The sequence below is a fragment of the Malaya genurostris genome, chromosome 3, assembly GCF_030247185.1.
Source record: "Malaya genurostris strain Urasoe2022 chromosome 3, Malgen_1.1, whole genome shotgun sequence".
NCBI lineage: Eukaryota > Metazoa > Arthropoda > Insecta > Diptera > Culicidae > Malaya > Malaya genurostris.
The window spans coordinates 102,438,167-102,464,419 of NC_080572.1; the positions used below are offsets into that span (position 1 = coordinate 102,438,167).

Genomic DNA, 26,253 nt, shown 5'->3' on the forward strand with positions numbered 1-26,253 from the left:
ATTTAGAAAAAAAAAACTTTAATTTTGTGCTATCTGTGTTGTATATTTCACCTTTTTTGCATTTAATAATACCTTATGATCAAAAAAGAATCGGAATTTTATTAAAAAACGCAAAATTTAAATTTTAAATAAATTTCTTTATTATCGCTTTCAAAGTACTCTCCTCCTGCGGCAATTCATGCATGCCAATTCCAATTTTCCCTACAAGTTTTATAGGCCGCCGAACTTATGGCCTTTAGTTCACGCAGCGAATTCTCTTTTATGGTCTCTATGATCTCAAAACGCGTTCCCCGCAATGGCAATTTGAGTCTGGGGAAGAGGAAAAATTCACACGGGGCCATATCTGGAGAGTACGGTGCTTGGTTGATGATATTGGTTGAGTTTTTGGCCAAAAACTGCGACACAACCAACGCTGTGTGAGCCAGCGCATTGAATGAAATTCAGCTTTTTTGGCACCAGCCGAGAAGCGACGCGTTTCAAACCCAAAACATCAGTTAAAATGTGTTCGGCTGATTCAGAAGAGATGCCCAACAACACAGCAATCTCTCTAATCGGTACAGAACGATTTTCCAACACGATTTGCTTCCCCGAGACAATGTTTTCTTCAGTAACAGATGTTGTTGGGCGGCCAGGGATCTCATCATGATCCAAGCTTGTACGACCACCTTTGAAGTGTTTATACCACTCGTATGCCTGTGTTTTTCCTAGACACGATTCACCAAAGGCCTTTTGTAACATTTTCAACGTTTCGGAACACTTAAATCCATTTGCAACACAAAATTTGATGCACGCACGTTGTTCTAAATTTTCATCCATTATAAAAATCGCCAGACGAAAATTTTTCAACTTCTTTGTATAGACGCCAAACAAAAACTAATCGTACGATATGCGTCAAAATTTGACAGAATGTGTATAAAAGTGTTGCCAACGCTGAGAGAATAAAAGTTTACCGAATGGACAAGCGCGGGAATTTTAAAATGAAAATTCCGGTTCTTTTTTGATCATAAGGTATAAGTGCTTAAACTCTAAGATGTGGGAGGGGCATCTGTGTGTCGCCTTGAAGCCCCATAGTAAAGAAAAACGTATTCACATCGAAAATGTTATAATAAAACTTTTCGAATGACAAGAGAAAGGCGTTATCGCACTACTAGGGGAAATAAGAGACGGTTTTTCAATACAGCTACTCGTTCCAACTTGAAACTAACTGGGTGATGGTAGATTTACGGATAGCTGCACTTTAAGAAATAATTCCATGCACTCCATTCTATCTTTCATTAATAATTTTTAGGCGGCCATATTTCCCCACAAGCCCCTAGAGATCTCGAGCACATATAACTGATGCTTTTGCTCCTGTCCCGTGCAATACTCTATGATGGCTATCGGATACAATACAACGAAGTTGATTGTGATCAACGATGCCATAATCGATTCTGTTTTGATCTTTTCCGTTTGAAAATGTTAATGTCGGTGTGGCAAATGAATAGTACAATAAATGTTTGTATTTCAGCATACTCTTGCATCGTAGTGCTAAACACTTAGTGAGATGTGAAATCTTGCAAGTAGAGTTTCACAGGTTGGCTGATTACAGATAATTGAATGCAAGCGATTCCTGTTCGAGTACACTCGTGTTGGTCTAGAATCTTCTTGAGTTCGATCAAGTACAAGATAATGTAGTAGAAATCATTTTTTTATTCAAAAGTTGAAAATTTTCAAATTTTGTTCTCATTAGATTTGATCTTCTCAGCAAGTAAAATATTTTCAATCGTTTTACAATTTCTTTTCATGGTAGTTTCAAGACAGTTCATTTGGAAATTGTTTGTTTTACTTCATATCTACAGAGAAGAAAAAAGGAAATTCACACGACATATGTTCATGGAGGCTTATACGTCATAACGAGTCAAATTTTGAACAAAGCGAAGAAAATTTGCTCTTCATCCCTAGCACAAAGATTTACTTCAGAGATGTGCATTAAAGATGAGCAATTCGTTCGCGAGCGGTTCAAAAGAGTATAGTTCTTATTTCTTTTTTTAAGAACGGTAGTTCTTCAGTTCAAAGTCGTGACCTTTTTTGCTCGCTCAATCTTTTTCGAGAACGGTAGAACACAGTATAATATGAACCTCAGTTCTAATTGGGATCTCGGTTAGTCATTCAACAAGCAAACTAACTATGAAAAGAACGAACGAACGGCTCTCGAGAACTAGTTCTTTTAATAGAACTCTGCATCACTGAACGGTTCTATGAAATGAACTATTTGGCCCATCTCTAATGTGCATCAAGCGTGTAATGATTGGACATCATTCGATTGAAATTCCAACTTATATTCAAATCCTTGAACCATCCATTTGTCGAAACTTTAGAAATTATTGAGTGCAGTCACCGACCTAGATCATCATTGTCCCATGAAGTTTGCCAACTGAGGAATGTTTTTGGCTAGAGGCTCTGTCAAATTCATTGAAAGCTGTGAGCCTGTCGTGAACTTTTCCATGAAGTGCACCAAGTTTGGCCAATTAATCCAATTGTTCAACTGGTAATTTTTTTTGTAGCACTGCGATTACCATGATCGTTACCTGGAAGAACGGCTTATGTCTATTAATAATAGTGCTGAGACGACTTGTCAAATTCAAATGGTGGTTTGAGGGTAATGATTCAGTACTACCCGGGCTATAAAGAACTGCTACTAGTTCTGCGATATAAAAAGAAGCAGGTTCTTCTAGCTAAAAACAGACGTGGAAGTTATTGTTGGTCGTAATTAAATGTGGCTCGTAAGTGTAGAACATTCTCTCAGAACCAACGTCCTGGAACATATTTGACTATATTTTCGGGATTTTTTCCATGCGTAGGTGTTCGGAGATTGCACGAAAAGTTTCCCTACTCCAAACAAATCATAATTCCGAAGAGCGGGTCTATTGAATTATAGGTAGCTTTTAGAGTCGATACATTACAATGGATGAAACAAGGAACCATCATTATACACTTGCGGGGACGGGTATAGCGTGATGGGATAGTCGATGCCTTTCACGCAGCCCGCCTGGGTTCGATTCCCAACCCCGCACATAGGGTCAGAAAGATTTTCTGGTCCGAAGAGGCGAATGACCTAAGATGTTAAAGCCTCTATAATTGAAACAAAAAAAAATCATTATACACGTTAGTCAACTCGACAGCCAACCGGAAGGACAGCAGCTGGTCAAAAAGGACAAAAGCGTCCGAAGACTAAAAAATCAGCAGGCAAGCTTACGGTCGTTGTATTTCTAGAAAGGAATTTGTTCATTGATTACCTTGAAAAGGGTAAAACGGTAAAACAGCAATATTGAATCGTTGGTTAGACGCCCGGGAATGAAAAACAAAAACCCCTCTTAATCCATCTTGTGGCGTGATAATATCTTTCTCTTGCCATTAAAATCGTCTCATTAAAATATTTGTAAGACTCTATGCTCGGCCATTAGTATTGCGAGCTTGTCAAATAACCTAATGGTAGCTTTCAAACAAATCTAGGTTTTTCGAGGTTACGTCACATATTACATTACATCTCTCGAACCGGAAATGTTCGCCATAACTCTTTCAAATTTAATTGACATAAGTTTATCAAAACTCGTTACGTCATTTTCGAAAAAAATTCAGCCGAAAATAAATGTGCGGCTTGTCGGTTACGTCACTTATACTATTATATCTTCAGAACCGGATGTGACAACCATATGATATTCGAACTTCACCCAAAATTCAATAGTAGCTTTCGAAGCCTAGACTTGTAGAAATTGGCAAAACCATCTGTGGGAAAAGTGAACGGTAAAAATACAACGCGTTTTGTCGGTAACGTCACTTACACCTTTATATCTCTGGAACCAGAACTGGCAGCCATTTGGTCTGCGAACTTGGTTCATAATTCAGTAGTAGATTTCAAATGAGCCTAGACTAGAAAACAACGCGTTTGGTTGTTTACATCACTTTCATAATATCTCCAGAACCAGAAAATACAGCCATTTGATTTTTAAACTTGATCAATAGTCTAATAGTAGCTTTTAAACTAGCCTAAGCTTGTTGAAATTGGTTCCGTCATCTCGGAGAAAATTGAACTGTAAAAACAACGCGTTTTTGTCGGTTACGTCACTTATATCATTATATATCTAGAACCAGAAATGACAGCCATTTGATTTTCGAACTTGACGCGTTTTGTCGGTTACGTCACTTATACCATTATATCTTCGGGGCCAGAAATTATAGCCACTTGATCTTCGAACATGATTCACAATTCAATAGTGACTTTCAAAGGAGCCTAACCTTGCTGAAATCGGTTCAACCATCTCTGAGAAAATCGAGCGGATAAAAAATCTTTAGAAAGTGCACACACATACACACACAGACAATTTCCAATCTCATCGAGCTGTGTTTATTTTCTAGCACATCCACCATATTCGGCAGATTTAGCTCCCCGCAGCTATTTTCTGTTTTCAGATTTGAAAAATAAGCTGGTTTTGAGGCTACGTACGAATAACGCGTTTTACTATAGTGGTGTATAAATGTTAGAGTGCCTTTGGAATACTTTGATGAATAAAAACCGAAATTTAGGAAAAATGCTCTTTGTCATACCGAGAACTTTTTAACTGACGTTTGTGTGTTGCCTTTGATTAACGATGTGGAAAATCGACGAGAATTTCGATCTGGACCACTATTTCCGGTGTTTCCGGAGTGAGTTTGTTAGGCATTCAACTAACAAGACCTAGCAATTGGAAATTGCACCGAAGCTTGAAAATGTGACCAGGTACTCTATTTTTGCGAGGAAAATCTACCTTTTTCTCTTTTTCTCTCGTCAAAGTGATCATTTTCCCAATTCTACATACTCAGAACTTTACCGTCTGTTGCGAGAGTGATATTCGTTTCTCATGTATGATTTTTAAGTATCAATAAACCGTGTGCGAACTCAGTCGTTGACTCGTTCTCGTTTAGTTCAGTTCTGGTCCGGAATTAGGCCCCGACCGAACCGTTCGATCGCGCACCGCTCGCGTTTTTCTTTTCTACGCAGTTTTTCCTCCGTTTGTGATTTCCTTTCCCGTTTTGTTTTTGTTAGCTCTCTGTGTGTGGAATGCGTTTTGTGTGACGATTTTTGTTGTTGCAGTTGTTGCTTTCGATGCGTTGATCATTGATCAGCAAGACAATTTTAGATATCGATCAAGTTCGCAGATGTGAGACGCCGTTTAGGTTAAGGAAAAAAATGTATTCGTTGCAACGTCTAGTGAAATGAATTTAAAATTCCTCGGACGTGTGTCAAGTGATAATCTCAATGCGATGCGATAGTTAAAAATAGTGTCGGGGCACGGGTTGTGATTCGTTTCGTCATACCGGCTACAATAATGGGATCGCATATTTCGTGAAAAAAATGCCTGTATTAGCCAGGGCCCGCTGAATTTAATGGCTTGAAGCATATTGTCTGTGTGGAACAAACAAAACGAACGGATATTTTAAAAATAACTCACCGGTTTTCTTTTATTTGCGAAATGTTACAATTTTCAAAGGTTCGCAGCGCTGTAAGATTGATGCATGAGTTGAGCAGTGTTTGGATAGAGGTCAAAATGTTTATCTAAATCATTATTTTGCAAGAACATATTCCAGTATTGCGTGGAGATTTAAGGTCCGGTCTTTTGTGTTCAAAATAAATAAAAGCATCATTCCGGGAACGGTTCGGTTGAGCTTCTTGTATCTAGTTTAAGTATCTGTAACAATAAATTAGCAAGTTAGTTCCATTCTTGAGATTAATATGACATCAATGGCTCCTAAGTAATAGCTATATTGATTAGTAGCAACATGAATAAACTTTTGGCTTTGAGTCTTCGAAAATATGTTGTAATATTTTAAATTAAACCGAATTTGTTCCTTGTATTATTGAAAAGGCTCAATATGACCAGATAATTAATGTGTTGTATTTCCGGTTTTGAATTCCAATACATAATATAAGGAATGTAACTCACATTGATTACTAAGAGATGAGTGAATTAATTTCTCCTGTGCTAGATTTGAACTAAAAGTACTGTCGACTGCTATTGAAGTTTATTCAGATCCGTCTTCCGGTTTCGAATTTTCAGGTGAATGAAATGAAAATTGAAAATCGTCATATAAATAAATAACTAGTTGAAACAATTTCATTCAGATTTATTCGGGTAGTTCACAAAAGCGTGCTTCAACGCTTACCAATATTTGCCAACGAGACCATAAGACCGGTCCAGTCATCTCTGAGAAAAACTCCAGTCTGTTAATCTCCGAGAAAGTGAAGTGAGTTTTTAAGTTCTCTACTTTTATTTCCGGTACTTCCGGAACCGTAAATATAGTTTTATGATTGATTCAGATGGCTATTTTATGATAACGAACATGAAACGCGGAAAACTTTTTGTTTGTGGGAATATTGAAACTACATTATGGAGTCGCAGGCAGTGATGACATTTCACCACCGTGTAAGTTTCATGCCTACACTGGGGACGCAGCCGGCAAATAACGCACAAAAAGGGAAGCGTACTTCTTCTCAGTGACGAATAGACAGAATTTGAATATGTGCTTTTGGTTAAAGAAGCTGTTGCGAGTGAACTACATTCTCTTCGCATGAATCGCTCTCATGCGTTCTCGCCTAAATACACTCAAGTGACCACTGGCGCGTGCTGGTCAGCGAACACTTCTTACCTGGACTTGCTTTGATAGTCTTTTTCGCAGGAAGGGAAACCGAAATTTCAACGATAAATTGTATTTTTGCAGAATATGCGTGCCCTACGCTTCTTTTATGCGAATCGTACACCAGAATGCTCACCGGCGTGTACACTTCGGTAAAAATAAATGCGTCCACCTCAGAGTATTTGAGAGCTCTGCTCCAGAACTTTGGTTTGATCCGGTGCTAGAGGTGAAAGGAAATAAACACGCGCTTTCATAATGCGTTTATAAAGTCACAGTAATGTTTATGTGTGACAGACCTTCGTTAATGTTGTCAGTGCAAGGGGAGAAATTACACTTGCTCTTCGTCACACACAGGAGATGGATATCTCTGGTCGCAAGAAAATGAAACATACATGAAATAAGAATATTACTTTTATTGAAACTACACTGAGGTCTTTTCTAGGTGGAAGGAATTTGAAGTAATAACTAATAAGAATTTAGTGTACATGGATTCATTTTGAGTATTTGGGAACGTTACGTAATATCGTAGTTTGCTTTCTCGTATCTTTATAAACAGACTTTGATTTTGGTGCACAAAAAATCCCTAATTAAAATTGAATTTCGCTCGACAAAAAAAAGAGTGATGATAGAAAAGTATTTTGGATTCATCAAATGTTTACGATGTTGTTCGTGACTAAGATTTAATTAGTTTATTTGAAAACAAGTTATTCCCATGTTACGGAAAGATAGGCTGTGTCAGCATGTCATTGAAACGTAACGACAGTTTATTTTTTATCGATCTCCAATACGTCGCTAGTCACTAGTCAAAATTGACCTTTTTGAGTCAGGCAAGTGGTTAGATTTTAGTAACAATCACTCAAATTTCTTGAGGCGAACTAGTCATAAATTTGTTATCATAAACAAAATTATTGTTTGGGTAAATTAATGTATTTGATCATCAACTAATCAGACCTGGTAAAGATTTTAACGGATAGTTGAAAATATTTTGCTCGATTTTTCAGTGCCCTGTACATAAAAACGTTCGATAAAAATATGAACCGAAAGATGGATTCGGTAGAATTCCATAGCAGGCTGGACCGATTCAAATGAAAGGTCTCTTGGTTCTCATGGCTGCTTTTGATATTTACCTGGATTGGACTTCCTGGATTTTCTCAGAGACCACTCAATCGATTTTCTACAACTAAAGAGTGTATCGAAAATAAGCTATCCACATACATTTGTATTGTACGCATGTATTTGTGATGGGTTTTTATTAGAGATGGTCGGGTATCGGGTATTTTACCCGAAACCCGACCCGTACCCGTACCCGACGGGTTTTTGGTCGGGTACGGGTAAAAAATTTTATTTTCAATCGGGTACGGGTCGGGTACGGGTAAAAAAAATTTACTGCTTACTCGGGTACGGGTCGGGTCGGGTAAAAAAATTTACTACTCACTCGGGTACGGGTCGGGTACGGGTAAATTTTTTTTTCTGATCGATTACCCGACCATTTGTACTTCACATAAATATGTTTACACGTTGACGAGAATTTTTTATTGCAAAACAGTTGTTCCGAAAAATAAACAATTTGATTCAAGGGGTTTTGACATTCGCGCCTAGAACCAGACCTGAAAACTGGCATCTTTTTCCAGAAAAAAACATTTTTTTTTCATTTAAAAAAAACGATCAATCATAGTTACGTGAAAAGTTATGTGAATATTTTCCACCCTACTTTTTTATAACATATTTAATAAGACACACTGCCTTAGCTCTAAGATGTTGCGGTCAGACCCTACTTTTCACGTAGGTTTTAATGGACTGCCATTTTAAAGCTGTTTAATGCACAATCCAGTAAAAATTATTTGATTTATATATAAAATGTAGTGTAGTACTCATATCACATTTAGATACCAGAAAACTGTTATTTTAAATATTGGTTGGAGATTTTCAAAATTTACATATAAATCATTAGGATTCTACCCATAAAAACATGAATATTTATTTCAGAAAATCTGCATAGAAGTTCTTCTTATTCTTCACTTTTGGGTGGTGTCACCTCACTTGAAATGACACCGATTGATGGCACAGCAAGTTGAGCTATATTGCCAGTTCGATGTCAACATTTCATAAGGGCACATAAACCAATGAGAGTTGCTCTTTGTTTACTTTCTCTTTTGTGAATATCTCCTTAATTTTCACGTGTACCTACAAAGTATTCGTGTAGGATGAAAGATAATATCTCCATGTTTCAAACATTACCAAATATGTAACGAACGTTTGTATAATAACGCAGATATAGTCGAAAGAGAAAGTAAACAAAGAAAATCTGTCAATTGTTTTTAGGCCCTTTTTTTTTCATAAATACGTTTATTTCATAGGCAATATACATAAGTTTTTCTTCGCCGTGGCATCCACAATACATAGTAGTTTAAACCTAATACATTTCGAATATCATATTAGTATGTTGGTACTCATTAGTTAATCTAAACACTGTTTTTATCAAGCGAGTTGCTATTTTAAATTACATTAAATAAAATACAGTTATTTTGTACATGATCTTATAACTATTTCAGGTTTGTTTGTATCAGTTCACCACTTATATTCAATATCCTATAGTTGGCTATTGGTTTAACTCATGGAAGAGAAAACAGTCTAACATAAAATAAAATTCAAATTGGAACTCCAATGGATTTAATAAAATGATAAAGAAGTTTCATGTATGGAAGGTCACGACAAGCAAGAATGTCGCGAACTGGGACATTGGATAGTCTACCTTGGGTACGCAAGGAATTTATTAGTTGAGATCTGACATCACGAAACTCCACGCATGTCCAAACAACATGGTCAATATCGCGGTAACCTTCGCCGCAAGCACAATGATTAGTCTCGGAAAGTCCAATTCGAAGGAGATGTGCATCTAACGTGTAGTGATTGGACATGAGTCTGGACATCACACGAATGAAATCTCTACTCACATCCAGTCCCCTGAACCATGCCTTTGTCGATATTTTAGGAATAATTGAGTGCATCCACCGACCCAGATCATCTTTATCCCAAGAAGCTTGCCAGCTGGCAAGTGTTCTTTGGCGAGACGCGCTATAGAATTCGTTGAAAGCAATCGGTCTCTCATAAATCTCACCCTCAATAGCACCACGTTTAGCTAAACTATCGGCTCTTTCATTGCCTGGAATGGAGCAATGAGCCGGAACCCAAACTATTGTGATTTGATAATTATTATTCAATATGACGTTCAGGGACTGTTTTATTTTGCCCAAGAAAAAAGGTTCATTTTGGCAAGCAGCGTTTGAGCGAATAGCTTCAATTGCACTCAGACTATCTATGAAAAGAAAATAATGGTTTGGAGATAATGTGACGATTACACTCTTTAGGCCCTTTTGAAATGTTGACGTCGAGTTAGTTTACGTTTCTTTTCACTGAAAATCTCGATACGTGACAGTCGCAAAAGTACGGGTGAAAATCTTTTCACGCGATATGCTCAAATTTTCACCGTGTTCACTCGTTGAGGGTTCCAAGAGAGGTGGAACAGAAGTTCAATGGCTGTAAAAACCACCAGCTCCCGTTAACATCGTTGGTGTGGGTTTGTGAGGCTTACAAAACGGGCATATTTGATAGATTAATTTAAATCAAAATCATAATTCATTTTGCTTTGTAGTAAAAAAACGAGCTTAATCCACCTAGCAGTGAGATGATACCTTTTTTTATCAATCCGCATGTGTTTTTTGCATTAATATTCTTTGGTGTTTTAGTTCTCAGGGCATTATTTTATTGACCGTCATTTCAAGCGGCAAATTGAGATTTTAATCACTCATTACCCTGTAATATTTAGTCTAAAATTGTGACAGTTGATTGAACATTCCATGAAATGTCGACGTAAGTTTCACTTCAGAGTTTACAGTTATTTAGGGTACTTCCAGAGCCGGTATTCAGGAACCAGCATAACCCAAACCAATTCGTATGGCCAAAAACGAATAAATTGCAATAGTTTTGAGTCCAACTTTCAAGTTTTTTGGAATTGTCACCTTCTACATCGGTTCGAATTTTGAAATTTGATCACTCTGTAATTCTAGAATCGGAAGTCAGAATCGGATAAAATTGACCAATTTTGTATGGGACCGTAAGTCCTTTAATTTGAATTTTCGTTTTTGAAATTCGAGTTGGCATTTCTTGAGAAAACGAGTGAGCTTTGAGAAACGATTCGGACTGGAACCAGAATTCGAAAATCGATGTAGCCGAAGTCAGTTAAATTCACCTAAGGAGCTGTACAGTTTACATTTGAATCAAAATGTTTGAAAATCAGTGCAGACATCTTTGAGAAATCGTAGTACCTTCTGAATCAAAAATTGAAAAACACTAAAACTGAAATAAGTTCATTTGGTTATGAATTATCCAAATCTGCAAACCCGATAACCTGATTAATTTACGTGGAATAGACATTTCTATACTAATCACCCTGAATCTTCTAAACCGGAAGTCAGATCTGAGTAAAAAGCGAGATGTTTTATAGGATCTTAAGGCCTTCAATTTGAATCTTAGATGGTTCTTAGATTCAATTTGAATCTTAGATCGATTCAGCCATCTACGAGAAAAATTAGTTATATTATTTTAAATGGATCCAAATGAAATTCAGGATGCTTGTTTGGGAGTATACGGCTTCTCAGATGAATCAGAATTTGTAGAAAACGGTCGAGTCACCTCCGAGAATATTGAGCGAAATTATTTGTCACACACATATTTGCTGATCTCGACGAACTGATTCGAATGGTATATGGGTGTTATGTTCTTCCAGCATTTATTGCTGTAAGTAGTTTAAATAAATTTAATCATGGCATTGTTCTCAACTCGGAAATGCTGCCATCATCTGGTTTATATATATCATATTCGAACGTTTATTATTGTTATTGTTGCCAAAAACGAACCGTGCTAAAATCGGTTCGAGGCAAATTACCATGAAAAAAGATGCTATACACAGTCTTTTTGTTACTTAGAAATAATTGTATGTAACAGTATAAAGAATCGTGTTTCACTTTGCTCAGAAAAATCGCTTTATCACTAAGTGCGTGAAACTCCTACTACTGGAATATGTCCTACCCAAAAATATCGATATCTCCGTTAAAAATGGACGGATTTTAACAATCTATGGCTTGTTGGATAGCTATCACCGTGCGGAATCTAAGTCTGAAAACACATTCTGGTTTCAAGGTCAATTGTGACAGATATTGTCAAAAAACTGAAAATTTTGACATAAAACTTCATATAACTCAAAAAGTAAACATCCGATCTCAAAACCATTCAATAGCGTTCTGGGTGACAGAGACACAGAGGTGCGAGAGCATAGAAGTGACGAGTCACAGAGGTGCCATCGCATAAAGGTGCGAAGACGAAGGGGTGCAAAGGCACAGAGGTGCTAAAGCAACCCAGTGCTGATCTACCAGGTACCAGAATTTGTACGCTGCGTAGGATCAAAAGAGACGGCATATATCGCGAGGTGCTACACTGCAAGCATCGCATTTGATCGCCACCAAGAGCAAAAGCACTGTACCTGGGGTCAGGTACAGCAAGTGCAGTGGTGTTCACAACGACGGCAGAGCAACTGAGATAGCAGTAAACGACAGAAGACTGCCAATTGGAAACAGCAAAAGACTGCCAATTGGAAATCGTTGGAAGAGCTTCACGTCGTTCTTCACGATAAAGGAACAGAGACATCAGCTACAAGGTAGATTTAATTTAATTTATTTTTTATTTCTTATATCTGAAATTTTACTAAACATAAGTTTTTATTTTGGTATTATTAATTTACAAAAAAAATTTAATGTAATGGATGATCTCATGGAAGATCATCCGAATCCGATTCCGGATACTAGTAAAAGTTTAAATACTCCGAGGGCTAAACATTATCCACAGGGTACCACTGGGCCATGGATAGTCTATCTTCGAAAAAAAGAAAAGATTTTAAACTTGATGCAAATTACAAAGGATTTGACATCACATTTCTCTGAAGTTAAAGAAATCTGTAAGGTTAATAGAGATAAAATTCGAGTTGTAGTTAACGACTTGAAACAGGCAAACGATATTGTAACCTGTAAATTATTTGCTATTGAATATCGAGTTTACATTCCATCGAAGGAGGTAGAAATTGACGGTGTTGTGACTGAAGCAAGTCTGACAGCAGATGATTTACTTAAAAATGGAGTTGGCCGTTTTAAAAACTCCATGCTTGAGGGAGTTAAGATACTCGAGTGCAAACAATTGTACTCAGCATCTATTGTCGATGGAAAAAAGTCTTATCGTCCCTCAGATTCGTTTCGCGTAACATTTGCCGGATCTGCATTGCCTAGCCATGTCTATATCGATAAAATTCGTCTTCCTGTTCGGCTTTTCGTACCGCATGTTATGAATTGCACGAACTGTAAAAAATTCGGACATACAGCTACTTACTGTAGTAATAAGTCCAAATGTATCAAATGTCAAGGGCCTCATAAGGATAATCTTTGCGATAAAGATGTTGAAAAATGTGTTTATTGTGGGGAAAGCCCTCATGATGATCTTTCAGTGTGCGCTGCATTTAAGCTGCGTAAAGACAAAATGAAGCTTTCTTTAAAAGCACGGTCTAAGCGCACATATGCAGAAATGCTCAAAACGGTCATACATGTCTCCCCTTTGGAAACCGAAAACGGTTTTTCAAATCTTGCGGAGCCAGAGGAATCTGACTCTGACGGAAATAGTGAAGATACCTCGTTTGTCACTCCTCAAGGGTCTGTTAAGAGGAGATTAACAAACCACAAAATACCAAAAAAGACACCTAAAATTATACCTTCAAAAAAAGATCCCCGTGTTAAAGCTAAAAAGCCAAATTAAAAACCAAAAACTGTGCCTCCTGGTTTGTCAAATTCACAAACCAATCCAGGAACTAGCTCAAGAAAAGACAATAATCCAGTGGGCTCCATTTCACATTCACCAACAGGATTACTGAAATTTTCGGAAATTGTAGAATGGATTTTCGCTGCATTCAATATTTCTGAACCTCTAAAGACCATCATAACAGCATTCCTTCCAATAGCTAGAACTTTTTTGAAACAGTTATCAGCTCAATGGCCAGCTCTTTCAGGTTTTGTATCATTTGATGGATAATTTATCATCCGCCGCAAATGATTCAATCACTGTCCTGCAGTGGAATTGTCGAAGCATCATGCCAAAACTTGATTCATTTAAAGTATTGTTGCATAGTCAAAAATGTGATGTATTTGCTTTGTGCGAAACATGGCTTACATCAAACATAGCCTTAAATTTTAATGACTTTAACATTATACGTCTCGACAGAGACTCCCCGTATGGTGGAGTGCTTTTAGGAATTAAGAAATGTTATTCCTTTTATAGATTAAACATTCCTTCGACTTCTAGTATAGAAGTTGTTGCTTGTCAAATAAACATTAAAGGAAAGGACATTTGCATTGCTTCGGTATATATTCCTCCAAGAGCTCAAGTTGGACAACGACAGCTTAATGAAATTGTCGAAGCCCTTCCTGCTCCACGTTTGATTTTAGGAGATTTCAATTCGCACGGAATGATGTGGGGTTCCGTTTACAATGATAGCAGATCATCTCTAATATATAATATTTGCGACAATTTTAGCATGACGGTACTAAATATGGGTAGCATGACACGGATCCCAAGACCTCCTGCACGTCCAAGTGCATTAGATTTATCTCTTTGTTCGACTTCAATTCGACTAGATTGCACCTGGAAAGTATTTCCTGATTTACATGGTAGCGATCATTTACCAATCATCATCTCAATTAGCAGTAACAAAGGCATTGCTAATTCAGTTAATATTCCATATGATTTGACAAAAAATATTGACTGGATTAAATACCAAAGTAATATTTCAAGTGTCTTAACTTCAATGGAAGAGCTTCCCCCACTTGAAGAATATGACTTCCTCGTTTGTTCGATTCTGGAGGCCGCAGAACAAGCCCAAACCAAACGATTTCTTGGTCCATCGTCTAACAGAAGACCTCCAAATCCTTGGTGGGACAAAGAGTGCTCAGATGCTAAACACGCGAAACAAAATGCTTTCAAGACGTTTTTAAAACGAGGAGGAGGAACTCCTCAGAATTTTGAAAAATTCTTGGTTTTAGAAACCAAGTACAAGAACATACTTCGGGTTAAGAAATGCAGCTATTGGAGACATTTTGTGGAAGGTTTGTCAAGAGAAACCTCAATGAGCACTCTTTGGAATACGGCCAGACGAATGAGGAATCGTAACGTAGGAAATGAGAGTGAGGAGTACTCGAATCGATGGATATTTGATTTTGCGAGGAAAGTTTGTCCAGATTCCGTTCCTACGCATAGCATTGTTAGGGAGTCTTCTTCAAATGATGATTCCATTGATAGCCCCTTTTCAATGATGGAATTTTCCATAGCACTCATGTCTTGTAACAATAACGCTCCTGGATTGGACAGAATTAAATTCAACTTGGTGAAGAATCTGCCCGACCTCGCAAAAAGACGTTTGTTGGAATTGTTCAACAAGTTTCTTGAGCAAAATATTGTTCCACCTGACTGGAGACAAGTGAAAGTTATCGCCATTCAAAAGCCGGGGAAACCAGCTTCCAATCACAACTCATATAGACCCATTGCGATGTTGTCCTGCATCAGAAAATTGTTCGAAAAAATTATTCTACGACGTCTCGACACTTGGGTCGAGACGAACGGTTTGTTGTCAGATACTCAGTTTGGCTTCCGTAGAAATAAAGGGACGAATGATTGCCTTGCATTACTTTCGTCTGACATCCAAATTGCCTTCGCTCAAAAGCAACAAATGGCATCTGTATTTTTAGACATTAAAGGAGCATTTGATTCAGTTTCCATTGATGTTCTTTCAGACAAGCTCCACCAACATGGACTCCCAGCGGTTATAAATAATTATTTGCACAACCTTTTGTCAGAGAAACGCATGCATTTTTCACATGGCGATTTGGCAACAATCAGAATTAGCTACATGGGTCTCCCGCAAGGCTCATGCCTCAGTCCGCTCCTCTATAATTTTTACGTGAATGACATTGACAGCTGTCTAGTAACCCCATGTACACTAAGACAATTGGCAGATGATGGCGTGGTTTCAGTTACTGGATCCAAAGCTATTGATCTGCAAAAACCATTGCAAGATACCTTAGATAAATTGTCCGTTTGGGCTGTTCATCTTGGTATCGAATTCTCTGCGGAGAAAACAGAGCTGGTCGTCTTTTCAAAAAAGCATGATCCCGCGCAACTTCAGCTTCATATGATGGGAAGAATAATCGAACAGGTTTTGACTTTCAAATACCTCGGGGTGTGGTTTGATTCCAAATGCACGTGGGGAGGACACATTAGGTATCTGATAACGAAATGCCAACAAAGAGTAAATTTTCTTCGAACAATAACAGGGTCTTGGTGGGGTGCTCATCCGCAAGATCTAATAAAATTGTATCAGACAACGATACTTTCAGTGATGGAATATGGATGCGTTTGTTTTCGTTCCGCTGCAAATTCTCATATTATCAAACTTGAGCGAATTCAGTACCGTTGTTTGCGAATTGCTTTAGGCTGCATGCATTCGACACATACAATGAGTCTTGAAGTTCTGGCGGGAGTTCTTCCATTAAAAGATCGATTTTGGGAGCTTTCATCACGCCTGCTAATAAGATGTGATGTGCTGAATCCCATGGTAATTAATAATTTCGAACGACTAGTCGAGCTTCGATCTCAAACAAAATTCATGACAGTATATTTTAACCATATGTCACAGGAAATCAACCCTTCAAGATATATTCCTATCCGTGTCAGCCTCCTAAATGTACCTGACTCAACGTTATTTTTCGACACATCCATGCAGCGCGAAGTGCGTGGAATCCCGGACCACCTACGCTCTATGGAAATCCCAAAAATATTTTCAAGTAAGTTCAGGCATATTAACTCTGAGAAAATGTTTTACACGGACGGATCGCGAATGGAAGAAGCGACAGGGTTTGGTATGTTCAACAATAATGTTTCGGCCTCATTCAAGCTTCAAGAACCTGCATCTGTTTATATAGCAGAGTTAGCAGCAGTTCATTATAGCTTGAATGTAATCGTCACATTATCTCCAAACCATTATTTCCTCTTCACAGATAGTCTGAGTGCAATTGAAGCCATTCGCTCAAACGCTGCTGGCAAAAATGAACCGTTTTTCTTGGGTAAAATAAAACAGTGTCTGAACGACATATTGAATAATAATTATCTAATCACAATAGTTTGGGTTCCGGCTCATTGCTCCATTCCAGGCAATGAAAGAGCCGATATTTTAGCCAAACGTGGTGCTATTGAGGGTGAAATTTATGAGAGACCGATTGCTTTCAACGAATTCTATAGCGCGTCTCGCCAAAGAACACTTGCCAGCTGGCAAGCTTCTTGGGATAAAGATGATCTGGGTCGGTGGATGCACTCAATTATTCCTAAAATATCGACAAAGGCATGGTTCAGGGGACTGGATGTGAGTAGAGATTTCATTCGTGTGATGTCCAGACTCATGTCCAATCACTACACGTTAGATGCACATCTCCTTCGAATTGGACTTTCCGAGACTAATCATTGTGCTTGCGGCGAAGGTTACCGCGATATTGACCATGTTGTTTGGACATGCGTGGAGTTTCGTGATGTCAGATCTCAACTAATAAATTCCTTGCGTACCCAAGGTAGACTATCCAATGTCCCAGTTCGCGACATTCTTGCTTGTCGTGACCTTCCATACATGAAACTTCTTTATCATTTCATTAAATCCATTGGAGTTCCAATTTAAATTTTATTTTATGTTAAACTGTTTTCTCTTCCATGAGTTCAACCAATAGCCAACTATAGGATATTGAATATAAGTGGTGAACTGATACAAACAATCCTGAAATAGTTATAAGATCATGTACAAAATAAATGTATTTTATTTAATGTAATTTAAAATAGCAACTCGCTTGATAAAAACAGTGTTTAGATTAACTAATGAGTACCAACATACTAATATGATATTCGAAATGTATTAGGTTTAAACTACTATGTATTGTGGATGCCACGGCGAAGAAAAACTTATGTATATTGCCTATGAAATAAACGTATTTATGAAAAAAAAAAAAAACTTACACCTCACAGTTCACCATTTTCAAAATTGAATTTTTCACACCGGGAATACACGTGAATTATTTGATGTTTGGTCAATTCACGTAAACGAACCGATGATACTCTATTAATTTTAGGGGATGTTCGTGATTTTTCAAGTGATTTTAATGTGAATTTTTATTTGTGTGTCAAGATAATGAGCACGCTTACTTGTGGTTCTAAAGAATTAGATCAAAAGTCGCACTGTTCCGTAAAAACCATACTTACCCAAAATTGAATACAACGGGTATTACGACATTTTGGATCAATAAGCTTCTCGAAAAATTTGAGTAGATATTACTCCCGTTTTGTTGACATTTGTAAATGAGTATAAAGTTCCAAAGACATTGGAAATCTATTCATGCTTCACAGTGTATTTATATGTACAAATGTACACAAGCATTTTAATGTATTTTACTTACAAACTAGAGCCTGATACGCTCTATCTAGCTCGCTATCTAAAACATTTTATTTTTTCCATCCTGAATTTTGGTAAACTTTTTACTACTCATTCGGGTCGGGTACGGGTACAGGTAATTTTTAATCGGGTACGGGTCGGGTACGGGTAAAATTTTTTATTTTTTATCGGGTACGGGTCGGGTACGGGTAATTTTTTTTTATTATTGACCGGGTACGGGTCGGGTACGGGTAATGTTTTAAATTTTTAATCGGGTACGGGTCGGGTACGGGTAATTTTTTTTGCTGATCACTCGGGTACGGGTCGGGTTCGGGTATAAGAATTTCTATACCCGACCATCTCTAGTTTTTATACTCAGATCACAGCATGCTGTGCGTTCGGCTGTCAGTTTTCGTTTGTTTACTTGTTTGTGCGTTTGAAATTCTGCGTTTTAAAAATGTCGCGTATTGAAAATTAAGGCTCTGGACACATGGCTAAGTGAGAAGGGTATTACTATGCGAAAATTGGCGAAACGGTTATTGATTAATATGTTTGGGGAACACTATTCTTTGGATGAGCTACCAGGAAAAAGCAAAAAACCCAACCCGAAACTAGACCAGAAAGTGGTATCTCTATTCATGAAGAACAAATCAATGTCAATACGTGATTTGGCCAAAAAAGCAGGAACGATTGTCGGAATGATCCAGCGTATCAAGAGGCGAAATCACCTGAAGACCTACAAGAAGCAGAAAATCTCGAACCAAAGTGTAGAACAGAAGAAGCGAGCAGCAACAAGAGCCCGAAAATTGTATTCGCGTCTTTTGCAGTGTCCGGAAGCATGCGTTTTAATGGACGATGAGCCTTATGTAAAGGAGGACTCAAAAATCCTTCCAGGTCCACAATACTTTACTGTCGTCGTTGGGGAGGATGTGAGCGATGCGGACAGGTCGATTCAAGTGGAGAAATTCGGTCGAAAAGTACTGGTATTGCAAGCAATATGTTCCTGTGGTTTGAAGTCAACCATTTTATACACTACCGGAACTATAAATGCAGAAATCTATCGATCTGAGTGTCTCCAGGTTGCTGCCTTTATATAAGAAGCATAGTACACCTCCACTGTTTTGGACGGATTTAGCGTCGGCTCACTATGCCAAAACCACTGTCAATTGGTTTGCGGAAAAGGGTATAAATTTCGTTGGGAAAAACATCAATCCACCAAATTGCTCTCAGCTTCGACCCATCGAATGTTACTGGGCAATCGTGAAGAGGGTCTTCAAGAAGACTGGTAAGGCAGCTGGGAACATGCAGGAGTTCAAAAAAATTTGGGCTCAAGCGTCCAAAAAATGCGATGCAACACTTATCCGGAACTTGATGAAGAGCGTTCGATCAAAAGTTCGAAAATTCGTGAAGGAATAACTTAAATTTCATTCGGTTTTCATTATGCTCAAGTTTAACCTCGTACAATAGAGGATCAAGTTTTAGTTTGAATAAAATATCGTTTCTTATCATAATTTGAAAGAAAAGTGTGTGGATAGCTTATTTTCGATACACGCCTTAAGATTTAAATTAAAGGCTTTGTAATCCCATAAGTTATTATTGAATTCCATCTGACTTCCGGTTCGGTTCAAAGGTTCAAGTGAAGTCTTACAATCCCATATAATCCTACCGAATTTCATCGGGATACGACTTCCGGTTCCGAAATTACAGACTAATAGGTATTTCATTTTCAGGGACGTGTTTTTATACATGACACGGAAAATTCAATCAAATACAGGGTCCGCCATGTAACTTTTTTTTAACTTGCAATAAAACACAAACGGTTCATCCGATTTCAAAATTTATTTTTTCATATTAAAGTACAATCCTTCCGGTTAATTATGGAAGATAATTTCATTCAAATGGCTGCCTCGGCTGGCCTTGCAGTACGCCATACGGTCGGTCCAGTTTTTTAGTACATTTTCGATTGTATGCAGCTTTATTTCAGTTATGGCTGCACGAATGTTGTCCTTCAAGGCTTGAATTGTCTCTGGCTTGTCCACATAACATTTATCTTTGACAGCCCCCCAAAGATAATAGTCTAACGGCGTCAAATCACAGCTCCGAGGCGGCCAAACGACATCCGAATTTCGACTGATAATTCGATCTTCGAAGACTGTGCGCAGAAGATCGATCGTAGCGTTGGCTGTGTGGCACGGAACGCCGTCTTGATGGAAACAAATGGTGTCCAAGTCCTCTTCAAGTAACGGGAAGAGCCAATCGCTAATCATGGCGCGGTAGCGCTCGCCATTGACCGTGATGGCGGCTCCTGCCTCATTTTCGAAGACAAATGGCCCAATGATGCCGCCATACAAAAATCCGCACCAATCCGTCACTCTCTGAGGATGCATCGGCTTCTCCATGATAACGTGCGGGTTTTCCGTTCCCTAGATGCGACAATTTTGTTTATTAACATACCCGCCGAGATGAAAATGTGCCTCATCCGAGAGATAATTTTTTGACAAAAATCGGCGTCTTCTTCAACCTGATCACAACCCCAGTTGGTGAAGCGATAACGCATCGGATGTTCTCGTACACGACCATTTTCGTTCAGCGGAAGGATAAAACTAAGTTTCTGTCAAATCAGAAGTGACATTAAGGTTACCAATGTCGAAATAACCGCTAGTAAAAAAAAGTTGGATGGGGGACCCTGTAGTGGTCATATTTTCCCAAATAGATTTCACTCACTGCACTGCTCAGCGATGATTTGACCGATTTTCACAAATTTAGATTCAAATAAAAGGTTCTGTGGTCTTGTACGGAATTCCTGAATTTCATCCGGATTCCTGAATTTCATCCGGATCAAGTTTTAGTTTGAATAAAATATCGTTTCTTATCATAATTTGAAAGAAAAGTGTGTGGATAGCTTATTTTCGATACACGCCTTAAGATTTAAATTAAAGGCTTTGTAATCCCATAAGTTATTATTGAATTCCATCTGACTTCCGGTTCGGTTCAAAGGTTCAAGTGAAGTCTTACAATCCCATATAATCCTACCGAATTTCATCGGGATACGACTTCCGGTTCCGAAATTACAGACTAATAGGTATTTCATTTTCAGGGACGTGTTTTTATACATGACACGGAAAATTCAATCAAATACAGGGTCCGCCATGTAACTTTTTTTTAACTTGCAATAAAACACAAACGGTTCATCCGATTTCAAAATTTATTTTTTCATATTAAAGTACAATCCTTCCGGTTAATTATGGAAGATAATTTCATTCAAATGGCTGCCTCGGCTGGCCTTGCAGTACGCCATACGGTCGGTCCAGTTTTTTAGTACATTTTCGATTGTATGCAGCTTTATTTCAGTTATGGCTGCACGAATGTTGTCCTTCAAGGCTTGAATTGTCTCTGGCTTGTCCACATAACATTTATCTTTGACAGCCCCCCAAAGATAATAGTCTAACGGCGTCAAATCACAGCTCCGAGGCGGCCAAACGACATCCGAATTTTGACTGATAATTCGATCTTCGAAGACTGTGCGCAGAAGATCGATCGTAGCGTTGGCTGTGTGGCACGGAACGCCGTCTTGATGGAAACAAATGGTGTCCAAGTCCTCTTCAAGTAACGGGAAGAGCCAATCGCTAATCATGGCGCGGTAGCGCTCGCCATTGACCGTGATGGCGGCTCCTGCCTCATTTTCGAAGACAAATGGCCCAATGATGCCGCCATACCAAAATCCGCACCAATCCGTCACTCTCTGAGGATGCATCGGCTTCTCCATGATAACGTGCGGGTTTTCCGTTCCCTAGATGCGACAATTTTGTTTATTAACATACCCGCCGAGATGAAAATGTGCCTCATCCGAGAGATAATTTTTTGACAAAAATCGGCGTCTTCTTCAACCTGATCACAACCCCAGTTGGTGAAGCGATAACGCATCGGATGTTCTCGTACACGACCATTTTCGTTCAGCGGAAGGATAAAACTAAGTTTCTGTCAAATCAGAAGTGACATTAAGGTTACCAATGTCGAAATAACCGCTAGTAAAAAAAAGTTGGATGGGGGACCCTGTAGTGGTCATATTTTCCCAAATAGATTTCACTCACTGCACTGCTCAGCGATGATTTGACCGATTTTCACAAATTTAGATTCAAATAAAAGGTTCTGTGGTCTTGTACGGAATTCCTGAATTTCATCCGGATCCAACATCTGTGTGTTTACAATTTTATACCATCATTTGAAGGGGCGAAACAAAAAAAGTAAAAAAATTCTAAATCAACATCAAAACTGACTACCGAGTCATTATCAGTAGACGGCCAAACAAAGCGATTCCGGTTATCGAAGAAAATTATTTTTAAGAATAGCACTGTACTATATATGATTGTAATATTAATAGATATGAGAAAGGCATCATTACACCACTAGGTGGATTAATTTCTCGAATTTCTCTGGCTTAAACTGAAACTTCTTTTCCCTCGGAAAAACTACCAAACCAATTCCTACTCAAGTATGCTTTGTTTATTTCTTAAACATGTTTCATCACAGCACAAATCAGTACTGATCGGTCGCGATCGGACTTGATCGTTCAGCAGGCAGCACAGGCGTTACGGCTTACGGTTTCGTTTTCTTTTGTTTGACTTCTAAAATTAGTCTAAATAGCTTCTTCCGACAACGGTTCGCACATATGTCTTTGCTCCCGAACTTCGTACCGGAGTGATAGAAGAATAAAAACCAGATGCACACGCTAGGCCTCGGCATACCTTGCTTAGTCAGTATCCAGTCTTGGTTGCAGAAAGGAAAATTGGAAAACACTACTAGAAAATGAAGATGATCATTTTCCGTAACTTCTTGTTTGCCTGTTCTGGCTGTCGCAACCGTACACATCTCGAATAAACGAAACAGAACGAAATTCAGTATCGTAAGGGTTTTACTTTCTTGTCGAATGAATCAGTGCATCGTTGCTGCTAAATACGAATAGCAGCTCTTCTATTAACGAGTTTCACTTTCGTTAGTGCTCCTGTGAGTGCATATCAATGCATCTGATTATTGAACCCCAAATTATGGTTCAATGAATATCCTTGTGATTACTGTTGCATGTTTGAAGTGCGTAAACCCGTCACGGAAGACGATGTGTTGACGTGTTGACAGCTTTGAATGAAGTGTGGGTTGCTTTATTTGTGCTACAAATTGTGATTACGTGATCTAATGCTCCTATTCGGTTCACTATGGATAGAAGACAATGCTATGATAATAATGTCAGCCATCTAATAAATAAGTTTGAAGTACGGAGCAGTCCTAAAAATAGAAAAATGTCAGCGGCTGACTTGAACGAGGAAATATACATGCGAAGAGGTCGGGCATATGTCTCGGCAGTGCCCGGGAATCCCGGGGTGCGTCCTGTTTATCTAAACGATGCCGCAATGTTCTACGACAGTGTCGAGAATATTCCGACAAATGTTCGATTCCGTAACCGGCCCAGCTACAACGAATCGTTGTCTTCGCTGAACGAATCGGACTACGAATGCTCGTACGAAACCGGCCTTTACCGGGACGATCCGGCGCCAATCGGTAAAGAACAGGTGGTCACATCACTGTCGCGATTCGGAGCCATTCTGAATATGCTGTCGAAAATTCCGTTCCCGCGATTATCCGTCACCGGGATGGGGCTTTGTTCGCTCGTCGCTATCTTCATCTGTCCCCGAACGCTCGGTGCCAATATACTGTATCCTGGTTTCAGATTATTATTTGGCACGCTCTATCCCGCCTATGCATCGTACAAAGCAGTGCGGACCAAAAATGTCAAGGAGTATGTAAGTATTGTAGCATAAGAAACATTTGTATACCATTTATCTCTAGTCATGATATGTTCTCAGTGTTCATTAGTGGGGAATATTTGGATAGTGACGTTTATCTAATTCACCTGGGTAGGAATGTATAAATAAACTTCGTCCCAGTTAGGCACATATTTTCAGAGTATTGACCGTTAACACAACGAAATGCGACTGCTTTACCATTGAGCTACCAAAAATATGTGCAAAGCCACATCTTGGAAAATTGCTTCATATCTCTAGTATTTACAATGTAATTTTAACTTTTCTCATTACAGGAAACAATAGTATTTTAATAACAAAGCGTACAGTTAGTTTCTTATTGAAAAATCTCTTTTTTGTTAAAACAATCGTTTATTTTCAAATCATTAATTTTACCCCGTCTAAAATAAATGATATAAAAACAATCGTTAAAAAGGAGTAAGTCTTTTGAAAAAAAATTACTACTTTAACTCAACCATCAGAAAATTTTAAAGAACATCAGTAGATTTCAAACCTGATATTGCACATCCCCTAAAAACCCAAGCTAAAAAAGTTAGGATCTACAAAAGACCATACAGATAATTTGAAAAAAATACAGAATATATAAAATCTCGTTCAAACCCAACACAGTTTCGATCCCAACTGCTTTGAAATGTGCGGATTGGTGATGATGGTGTCAGAACTGAGTGAGTTTAGGCTTCAAGCGAAAACGACATCAATCGTCAAGATTCTTGATAATAGTCGTACTTTTTGAACTTACTTTCCACGATTTTTTTCGCGTAATCGATAGATAGACACTGCCAAATCTTTCGAATTCTGCGTGACAACTGCTTTAAATCGTGCACAGGTTTTCCCGCACAGGTTTTCTCGATGCTGAACGATCTGCAGGTACCGAAATGCACATTTAATAAAATCTCCAACCCCCGAGAGGATTTAGAGATTTTACAAAAACGACACCCGGAAAAATGCAGAACGATTCACAATATGTGTGAGCGGAAGTAAATTCGGTACCCCATAAGGGATGTCAAACAATGTGCTAAAGCCTTTTAAGGTCAATACAGAAAGTATTAATTCACTCCATGAGCAACGATGAACCCCTCTGACTAAGCTCCTTGCCACAATGGGTGAGAAAAGATAGAATATCCTTCAGTTTTAGTCCCCCATACAGATTCAACCATGTACGGAGAACCAAAAACCCGGATACGTAGTTGTGTCACTTACATAAATAATATTAAGCCATCATATGGTTGAGTTTACAATGACCAGTCAGTGCTCTGACAAATATCCCGCAATGATGCTTGGAAAAATGCATTAGACATTTTGAAATTTTCAGATTCAAATCTGATAAAAATGCTGTTATCTGAGCGCAAGTTCGCAAGCTGCGCCAGTAGCCAACTCGTCCGAGGTGACTGACTGATGACTGACAATTTCCAGCATCCGAATTTTCAACGGCGGGTGAAATCCCAACTGCATTATCCATCTTATGAGGTCCTGTCTTCCGTGACATCATCTCGCATTTGAAATTCAAGTACTTGAGAACTCCCAGTTTAGTGGCCATCCGCGACATTGAACAGGAAACCAGTAGATCAATTCTTGGTTGTAATAGTTCCTCCGGATGCCACACGAAGACACTCCATCCATGTGCATCTTATATGATGTAAAATCACAGGGGTTTTTCGAAGTGTGTACCGTTTCATAGAGTGTCCTCAACAGAGACGGCTGATCTCACTCTAACTAATTATTTTCCAATATGAGATGAAGATAATTAAGGGAGCAGTTAGCCTTTATAAATACAGAGGAAATTTGGCATCACTTTGTATACGATTAGAATTTTTTTTATGACCGCAGCATGTCTCACAGTCTTATATAACTTTAGATTTAGTGACACGTTCCCCCGGTTATTTGGAGATTTGTGCCATGCCATGGCTTCACAATGTTATCTGTAGAGAAGAATACATAGGAATATGATAAGGGTCTGCGGTGGACCACAGTATGGTGGAAATACAGTATTCTGTTGTTAAGTTAAGCCATGGCCAATATATTATTCAGTCACTCAATCCGGTTCAGGCACTGTACTGAGCTGCTCTTAATTTGTAGCATAGATACTCTCAGTTTCGCCGTGGACCATAATATTGTGGAAATACAATATTCTGTTGTTAAGTTAAGCCGTGGCCATTATATTATTCAGTCATCCAAACCGGTTCAGGCACTGTTCTGAGCTGCTCTTAATTTTGTAGCATGGACACTTAG

At 38.5% G+C, this 26,253-nt stretch overlaps 1 protein-coding gene across 6 annotated transcripts in view; it reads left to right on the plus strand.

Moving 5' to 3' along the window:
- Window positions 1-26,253, plus strand: part of LOC131437179 (uncharacterized) — a 74,691-nt gene that overhangs the window by 26,647 nt on the left and 21,791 nt on the right. The window contains exons 1-2 of one of the 6 annotated variants that reach the window (XM_058606355.1): window positions 4,902-5,027; window positions 23,430-24,003. In XM_058606355.1, coding sequence (XP_058462338.1) covers window positions 23,503-24,003 — 501 coding nt within the window. In that variant the 5' untranslated portion in view covers window positions 4,902-5,027; window positions 23,430-23,502. Of the gene's footprint in view, window positions 1-4,901; window positions 5,032-21,079; window positions 24,004-26,253 lie in introns of those variants that run through there. The other 5 variants (XM_058606354.1, XM_058606353.1, XM_058606356.1 and 2 more) reach the window with 5 other exon arrangements.